We start from the raw sequence: 9,761 nt of genomic DNA on the forward strand, positions 1-9,761 counted from the left end.
GATTTTGCGTGGTGTTCGACGCCAAGTCCTTTATTCACACCACGTGAATTGTGCTGCAGTACCTTGAGGGTCATTATCATTATCGGTGATTCCTCTCGCGCTTGTTAACGGCTTACATCATTGACCGGTAATCAAGCGATGTCTTTCCATGTTCAACTTCAACGCAATTCTCACATGGATCAACTTGTACTTAGAGTGAAGATCGAACGAGTTTGAAGACCCCGGATCTAGTTTCATCCATCCGGGCTGCGATATATATTCAGGAAACATAAAGACATTTGACATGTACATCATTGCAGCAGATGATCATCCTACTCAAAGGATGATAATTTCAGCAGAGAATTATCAGTCTACCATCAGACGGTCGTTTGTTCTATGTACCAAAATGAATTTATAAAGTTGAGCATGGGAATGCCCGCCTCAGCTAGATCATGAAAGCAGAATGAAAAAATAATGTATTGTATTGTATTTTATTACAGGTCACCTCTCAGCGATTGAATGAACTTCGGATCCTCCTGATAAAGCATTTCACCCGATAAACGACCTCATACTTTAGGGGGCAACTGTTATAGACATTTTTGTGCCTTACATCATGAAGCATGAAATGTCAATAATCTAAGGGATCCAAAGTCCCTAAACATGTTGTTCCTACCCTTAGAGGAACAAGGTCAGCAAACCACAGCACTGAATATCAGTTCTCCACCTGAAAACACTCAAAAACAAGCTAATTCTGGATCATGTCAACTGCTCCACTGAGCATCTGCGTTGAATGTCAACTGCTCCACTCTGTACCTGCGCTGAATGTCAACTGTAAAGAAGGCTACCTGCAATGGGTGAGTTTGGCCAAGTGGCACAGTCATTCCTCAAGGTGTCAATGCCCAGGAAGCTTCCAAAATGACACTTGGATCAGGGAATTCGCCTAGTGATGAGTAAGAGGGTCTAGATCTCCAAGTGGAAGCAAGAACCTCCAAGTGGACTCAAGAACTGAAGAATAACTGAAGTGGGAGAGGACACTAGTCAGCTCCATGCCAAGCTCAAGCTGACTCATCCTTTCTGCAAAACTCCTATATATAGAGCTCTCTCATGAGGTCTAAGGGAGATGGAATCTTGTGAATGTAAGGAAGTGTTGTTGGTTTGAGTATAGAACTATTGGGTGATTTGCTTGAAGGAGGTGAAGAGGACATTTCTTTCTGCTGGGAGGTGATGCTGGATTGGGCCTTTTATGGTTGTATCACTTCCTGAACTTTACTTCTTCCATTAATAAAGCATTTTAGGTTCTTCTATATGCATGTGTCTCAATGGTGTATTGTTATACTTGTGTATTTGATTTATTCTAATCCTTGAATCAATTATGAATGTATGCTTCTTGTAGTTTCCCTCTCTTGCCATTTTGTAGGATCTTGGTGTAGCTGGGCTAGTCAAAGAGCAAGGAGCTGGGAGTAAGCAGCAAAGAGAGAAGATTGGATCAAGCATTAGCGGAAGACATCGGTTAGTGGATCTCTTCCCCCTCTCTCTTACATCTCATAAAGAAGTAATCTTGAATAGCTTTGCTTTGATTGTTGCTGAGGTACTATCACCCTTAGAGTGGGATAGGGTCATTCCGTATTGGATACTTTTCCCAACAACACTCGACCAACGCCCCCCCACCCAATAAGCAAATTGAAATTGAAATAGTCTCTAATTTTACGAAGGCTTCGTAAGGCAGCCTAGAAGCTCGTATCATTTCGGTAACTAGAGATAGAATCAAGAATATAGAGCGCGCTCAGGTAAGTTGTGTCCACCCCCTATTTCTTTATAAGTAAGCCCGGAACGATATTCAAATTGACCCTTCCCTTATGTATGGGCAAATGGTGGCTTTAAAGAACCATCCAACAATGAGCCCAGCACAAATTCTTTCATACATACATAATGGGGGGCCTTATTCTAATGAAATGTTGAGTTACGTAGGTGCAAAAGAGTACTTCGCGCTACAACAATATTTTTTTATAGGTTCTATGGACTGATGTCTGCTGCTTCATCTGGGAGAATAGGATCAGAGATATGCCGGTAATGAAAAGGAAGAACCACCATAAAAATATTCCTCGTGTAGAATCCGTAGCAGGACTATGAATGGGAGCTGGCAATCCAGACCGTACCGAAGAAGTTCCTGAGACACAGCGTGAAAAAGTAACAATATTTAGAAACAAGGTCCAAAAATGAAATTTGGGTATAATTACTAGATGAATATGAGCTGTGGCTAATACACGAGGCATAGGAGAAGCATTTTCTACGGGATCTTGAAACCACCGGCCACCCCGACCCAATTCATGATGAGCCCACCAACTTCCTGGCAAGATGCCTATGGTTAAAAACCACTGACATGTCAGGATCTAAATTCGAATTTGTTCCTGGTCCTTCTTCGGGTCAGAGACCACTGTGTTCGCGCCGGTGGGACAGAGAGGCGAAGTAGCGGTATCTTTCCTTCCATTGCGAATGACACGCTTCACTTGCTCCCTCCCTGTGTCCATCAGCACTCCTGTCCAGAGCGGAGAGAGGGCGAGGAAGCGTCGCCGGAGCAGCATGAGCAGGCTTCTATTGCTATGTAACAATAGAAATCTGGGATGGCATTTCGCGTCTGTGAGGGTAAAGAGCTCGCTCGTTACACGAGCTCTGACACATTCGACAGAGCGAAGCGTTCTATTCCTTTCCTTCTGCATTGGCGAGTAGAGTGCTACAATCCTGTTCATCATTTTGGATCTACATAAGCCAAATCCCATAGCACTGGCGACGCCTCCGACATAAATGCGAGGAGGATGTATAGCTAATATGGGATCTTGCGGAACAAGATTTGATTCTGCAAGCAGTTCAGTATGAATGAATGAATTTTGAACAAAATGATTGGAACTCGCCGATAGGTAAAGAGGGAAAAACAAAGCAATTCCAACAGAGTCAATCCATTGTTCATCGATGGGTGAAGCTCTATCTTTTGCATCTTGTGCCAAGTGCAGTGCTATGGGCTTTTCTTTGCTATGCGCTTGTTCTCGCGAACCTTTGTTTCGGGAGTGCCTAGCGCTAAGAGAAGCAAAGCTCATTTTCCTCCCTCTGCCTATGAAAATGAAGTAGTCAAGCAGCGCATAAGAAAGAGAAAGGGCAGGTTTACGTTTACTGTGAAAATTCCGGCCCGTTCGCGAAGGAACAAAGGTTCATGGAACGGTGTACAATCGGGGCGCAGCCCCACTTTGTTGTTCGTAAAGGGGGAGAGATAGAATGGAGTTCTTTATGAAGCTCGAGATGAAGGAGCAAAAAGTAGTTTCCCTACGGCCTCCTCGTTCTGATACATTATGGCTCCGGGATTGGACCCGGTAACGAAAGGGGAATCCGTAAAAACTTGGGATCCAACACCGTGGTGGAATACTACCCTCATGATTAGACCATGTCCCTGAGATTTGATAAAGCAAAGGTGCATTAGCATTGGAGTTGGTGAATACGTTGTAATTGGGAAAGTTAGAAGGAGTATGATGGAACGAAGGACCAAGGAGAGACAGAAGAGTGCACAAAAGTAAGGTGAAGCACCAGACACAGGTGGTTTTTTCTTGTCGTGAGTGAATGCAACGGAAAGACCCAGAAATAACAGATAATGGCACAATTCATTTATTGACATTCCATCCGTGTTCCCCAATTTTGTTGTTATTCCCATCATCCTATGTGGGTCACCATAGGATGATTCACAATCGAGGTTACGGGATTCGGACCTATGGCCCCCCACAAATGGCACCCCCGCCCACAAGTGCCCCCCTTCGGCTCTGTACCCTACGCTACCTCTGGAGAGCACTTTGTCTCACCCAAAAAGCTAATTCTCTCCTCCCCGGTTGTGCCATTACCAATCGCATGGCCAGCCAAGCACCCCCAACCTAATAAGAACGATTATCTGCTGAACAAGGACCAGCCAACGAACCACGATCCCGTCCGATGACCATAAATGAGATTGCTCGAGGATGATTGATATAGAAGATCTGGCTGAGTGGTAGAGGAATATATAGGAATCGATAGTCGTTGTCTGGACATACTATTTTTTGTTCCTATAGGGAAGAGGAGAGATCAACGACAGAGCTACTATAGTGATATAGACCGGAGATCGTTTCACTTACTCTGGACCAATATATATATATATGTGTGTGTGTGTGTGTGTGTGTGATTCTGGTCAATCATCATAAGGCTAGACATGCATGTAGGTATTGCAGAATTCAATGACCAACAAGAATTTATCCCATACATAATAGGCATATTTCTCATAGAGCCTTTATGGATGGTTCGCTTCATTATCTCGAGTTTCCGGACACATCGCACTTCCGCCCGGGTCGAGGCTGCCACTCGGCCCTAATACGGATGAGAAAAGAGTGGAGAACCTCTCCCGGTGGTCGAGAGTTCGTTACCTCACCCTCGTTTCAAGTCATCTTGGAATTCGGCATAAGAAAGTGTTTCCACACCATCGACCGACATCGACTCATCTCAATCTTGAAGGAAGAGATCGACGATCCCAAGTTCTTTCGCCTCACCCAGAAACTGTTTTCCGCCGGACGACTTGTAGGAGGTGAGAGGGGTGGCCGCCCTTCCTACTATGGGGTGGTCCCACACAGTGTACTACTATCGGCCCTACTAGGCAACATCCACCCACACAAGCTCGATCAGGAGATAGAGAGGATCCGACAGAAGCACGAAATTCCGATTGTTCAGATAATCAAATTGGTTCTATTAGAGACAGGTCGTATTGATGACCAAGAAAACTCTGGGGAAGAGGCAAGCTTCAACTCTCCCCCAGTGCCAGTGGGAGGAGACAACAGAGCCATCGTTGTGGGGGGGGTAAGAAGCATCCAACGCGAAGCGGCGTTTTATTCCCTTGCCCTCAGAAGCGCAAGCCCTCCGGACCTTGTTTTTTCGTGGCACACCCCCCCCACAAGCACCCCCCGACGAAGGGGGGACCAGAAAACGCCTTTAGTTTCCCCCCCTTCCCTTGCCGCCTTCTTTAACAAGCCCTCGAGCCCCCTTTGCGCCGCCTTCCTCATTCGTGAAGGAGCCGCCGGGTTGACCCCGAAACGAATAAAGGAAGGTGGAGAACGCCCCTTCTATAATAAGAAGAATAATGGGGTAGCGTTCTCCATGAAAAACCCTATTAGGTGTTGCAGAAGAAGGGGCCTGCTGATAGAGCTGGGCGGGGAGCTAGTTATCGTCGGGTTGGAAAGACGCCTAGCCCGTAAGCAGGGGCTATCCCCTGTTCACTTCGATGACCTATACTTAATTAGGATTTGTCACGCGCGATATGCCGACGACTTACCACTGGGAATCGTGGGTACCGTAGAGCTCATAAGAGGAATCCAGAAACGTATCACCCACTTCCTACAATCCGGCCCGAACCTTGAGGTAGGCTCTGCAGGATCAACTTACATAGCTGCACGGAGTACGGTAGAATCCCCCGGTACGGTCATTCGGGAAGTCCCTTCGAGGGCGACTCCCATACAATTCTTGCGAGAGCTGGAGAAGCGCCGGAGAGCAAAGCACCGTATCCATATCACAGCTTCCCACCTACGCTCCGCCATCCATTCCAAGTTGGAGGACCTAGGGAGGAGTATCCCGATCCAACAGCTGACGAAGGGGATGGAAACAGGGAGTCTACAGGACGCGGTTCAACTAGCGGAGACTCTTGGAACAGCTGGAGTAATAAGTCCCCGAGTGAGCGTGGGCGTATTATGGGAGACCGTCAAGCACATCCGGCGAAGATTAGGGGAAATCTCGTGCCGGAGCAACGTGCCATCAGACGTTCAACAGGCAGTCTCACGATCAGGCAAATCGTTGAGCGTCTGGGAGTTGTCATTGTATACTCCCAGAGAAGCGCTGGGGGGTCGGGAGGCGGGGGAAGGAGGGGGACACTGGAAACAGACGGGATCTTTTAGCAGCAAATTACCCATACAGATAAAAGCGCCTGTGAGAAAGATACTCCAAAGGCTTCGGGATCGAGGTATCATTAGCCGGAGAAGACCCTGGCCGACCCACGTGGCCTGCTTGACGAACGTCAGCGACGAAGACATCGTAAATCGGTTCGCGGGCGTCGCGATAAGTCCCCTGTCCCACCATAGGTGCTGCGACAACCTCTATCAAGTCCGAACGATTGTCGACTACCAGATCCGCCGGTCCGCTATATCCACCTGATGAGCCCCAAATTTGGTAACATTTTGGGCTCATTTGGCCTAACTACCCTTGCTCAATCCTTCATTTTTCATAACTTATGCATCATTTTTTAGTATGTTTATGCCATTTGTACGAATAAGGGTAGTCACTATTCCTAGGTGGCTAACACGTGCTCATTTCAGGTTTTTTGACACATGTTGGAGCAAAACCGAGCAGACAAGGGCTAGGAGACAGCCAAGATGGGGTTGAGGATTCGTAGGGGGGTTGTCCACGGCATTAAATAGCCTTCCTCGGGATCTTCACCCCCAACTCCGAGCTCCAAAAGCCATCAAAACCGGATCTAGAAGGCAGCCAAACAAATTTTGTGGAAGTAGTTGTTCACTCCCAGTTTGGTCAGCCAAGTCCCATAGATTTACGAGGCCAGCTTGGGGCCTCGTGATGTATAAATGATAAGGCTTCAGCCTTCGAAAAGGACTTTTGGAAAAACTGTTGCACATTCTGCACTACGAGCTGCCAGCTCTGTTTTTGCTCTTTTGTAGCCATCATTGGCATACCTCTTGACTTATGATTATTATTTTTTTAATGAGAAGCAGTCAGATTTGATCTCAGCTCTGAGTTTTTAGAGGTGCCATAGCTCTCGGGGTTGGGCCCAACCTGAGAGCCTAGGGCCTCCTTCTTTGTATTGATATCTTTCCTTTCAGCATTATGATTTTCTTTACATGCATTTGAAACGCATTTTGTTGAGTTAGATTTCGTTGTGTGGTTAAGTAGGTCATTGTTGAAAGATAGAGTTGCTTCATATGTCTAGAATAGAGTAATGAGATAAGAATTGATGAGAGTTCCAGAAAAGGGTTGCCTGCACTCTCATTTTCACCTCTTTCTAGGGGCTGGAATTGCAGACAGTGCTACCCAACAAAAACACTAGTTTGCTTACTCATGCAATCTTTGGTGCAATGTTTTCATTTGTAAGAGTTATTCATGCGTTCAGACCTCTTGGAATGTTTCTTTGCTTCAGTAATGTAAATAGTTCTCTTTAGAAATAATGTTGATGTTCATTGGTTTCATTAACAGTTAGGATAGATTAGTTAATATTTTGATTATGTGCAGGACGTGGATGATTTGGTTAAGTTTACATTGTGCGGTGCATCTCCATCACTCTCTCGTCCATCTAAGCTTCGTCCAGGCCAACTGCTCATCTCCAAATTAGATCCCTCATCTCACAACTACTCTTTTTCCCACGTCACCCTACCTTCTTGGCCTTCCATTTCCTCTGCCCTCTTTAAGACAAGCTAGCTTTCCACACCTTCTCATCACCTCATCTCTCTGTCACTAAGTCATTACAAACCCCTATCCTACCTCCCTATCCATCCATGCATCCTCTTCCACTCACCCATCATCCAAAATCCAATCGTAGAACATCCTGTAGGAATTGCTGAACATCCTGTAGAAATTCTGAAACATCCTGTAGACCCCCTGCAGACTTCCTGTAGAAGCTCACAAATGAGTTTTCTTGATATCCAAACTTTATGAAACTCTCTGGAAGGGTGTTAGGGACTCCTTAGACCCCCTCTGAACCTTCCCAACCTTTTCCACGTCTTTTTCCTCCTTGATCCACCTCTGCACAGTCAAAAATAGTTAAAAGCACATGCATGATAATCCCAACAACTTAATCAAAAATACAAAAAGACATTTTCTTCAGATAGAGGTAGTCTAGACACATGTATTTTACCTTCATAGAAGTAATGGCATCTCTTCCAGTAGTTTGCATGCTCTCCTTTGCGTCAGTAGGACTAGCTGGTAGAATTAGGGTTTGCTAGGGTTTGCGTTTCTTTTTGACTTTCAGTTTCCTTTTTGCAATTAGATTAGCTTCCTTCGAGTCAGCTTTCATCCATCAATTAAAAAGCTTCTTCTAGAGCTCATAGAAGTTGGCTTAAGCTCCTAGCGGACTTGTGCCAGCTGACCAAGTGACAGCTGCGGCAAGAGCTAATACTTGTGCATACAGCACCGTCGCTTCCAAGTATGTTACGAACTACCGGGTTGATAAGATTAAAGAAGGGAGTCCCAGGAGTTGTAGCATTATTGCTACAATACTGGAGCCCACCATCTTTTTGGTGTCGTTGCTGGGGAAGGGTCAGAGTATTGGTGATTGTTGCTTTTCTTCTATTTTCCTACTCTCGCCTTCTGCTAAGTAGTTTATTTCATTTCCATTCTGTAATTTCCTTTCCGCAAAAGTAGCATAGACATTTCCTGCTTTCATAGATTAGCATTTCAATTCCGCAATTTCATTTCTGAAAGTGTAGATTAGCATTTCAATTCTGCAAGCGTAGCCTAGCATTTCATTACTACAATTTCATTTGAGCAAAATAGATTAGTTCTTTCATGCTTTCATTTTAATTCCGCATTTCCATTTCAGCAAGATAGTTAGTTGCAGTTCAATCTATTTTAGTTTTGCAGGTACCAGAAAAAAGAACAAAAGCAATCAAAAGTCTTTCCATTTCATGCCTCGTAGAAATCGAGATAAAACAGGGAAATTCTTACCCAACACCCTTACTGAGTCGCCCTTCTCTCTTCTTTGGTGACAGTGATCCATAAGAACCTATAGGCGAGCCTCCTGAGATATACGAAGATCCTATAACAGAAGAAGAGTTAGAAAACACTCCATCTGAAGCCATGGCTGACAATAGGAGAGAAGATGAGAGAATAGAAGGTGCCTTCCCCATCCGAGAGACCAATGGAGACATGAAAATGAAAAACATAAGCCCCTCTGCTTTACCTCACTTCCATGGACTGACTACTGAAGACCCTGATACCTTCCTGTTTGAGTTTGTCGTCCTTTGTCGAACCTATGACTATACCGAAGATTTGAAAAAACTGAAACTCTTCCCCTCTACCCTTAAGGATGCAGCATTACGTTGGTTCATGGGCTTACTTGGGAACAATATCACCACTTGGGCTTAAATGCAGCAAGCTTTCAATACCAAATACCGGGACTACTGTAGGTCCAAGGAAGCCAAGGGAGAAATCTTTCGGATGGCCATGGGGAATGATGAGTCTTTAGAATATTACGAGGAAAGGTTCCAACTTAGCTATAAACGGGCCAGGTGCACACTTGACCCTGAATCTCTCAAGTTGGTCCTGCTCCGAGGAGTCCCTGAAGACCTTTTAGATACCCTTCACATGCTAGCTGGAGGAGATATTTACCAACTACCTTATGAGGATATAAAGACTGTGTTTAGAAACCACTCTAGGGCAGCCCGGAAAAGAGGTAGAGGAAACCTCCTCTCAGCTAGTATTCCTTTCTCAAAACATGAGTTTGCAAATCAATTAGAGGACCTCAAGAGTGAGGTGAGACAGACCATTGCCATGCAACTTGATACATTCTGAATCCAGCAGAAGAAAGAGGAAGCTGAGAGGGCTTTGGCTATCTTCTGCCCTAGGTGTACAACGAAGCACCCTAAGAACGAGTGCCCATTACATTCGGTAGAGGTATGTTTCGTTTGTGAGGAGGACCACCCCACAAACTAATGTCCAACCTTACCTGGGCTTAAAGCCATGTACCAAGGGACGGAAGCACCCACTGAACCTCTCTATTTCCTCAA

At 45.4% G+C, this 9,761-nt stretch overlaps 1 protein-coding gene across 1 annotated transcript; it reads left to right on the forward strand.

The window, feature by feature from the left end:
• Nucleotides 1-4,308: 4,308 nt before the first annotated feature.
• On the forward strand, nt 4,309-6,183 carry LOC149180556 (uncharacterized). Its single transcript, XM_089413909.1, has one exon. The coding sequence runs from the start codon at nt 4,366-4,368 to the stop codon at nt 6,181-6,183; it is 1,818 nt and encodes a 605-aa protein (XP_089270035.1). The 5' UTR covers nt 4,309-4,365.
• Nucleotides 6,184-9,761: the final 3,578 nt, after the last annotated feature.

This window comes from Pinus tabuliformis, chromosome 3_2, assembly GCF_031772625.1.
Source record: "Pinus tabuliformis cultivar Carrire ecotype Pingquan chromosome 3_2, CPIR1, whole genome shotgun sequence".
NCBI classification, from domain to species: Eukaryota; Viridiplantae; Streptophyta; class Pinopsida; order Pinales; family Pinaceae; genus Pinus; species Pinus tabuliformis.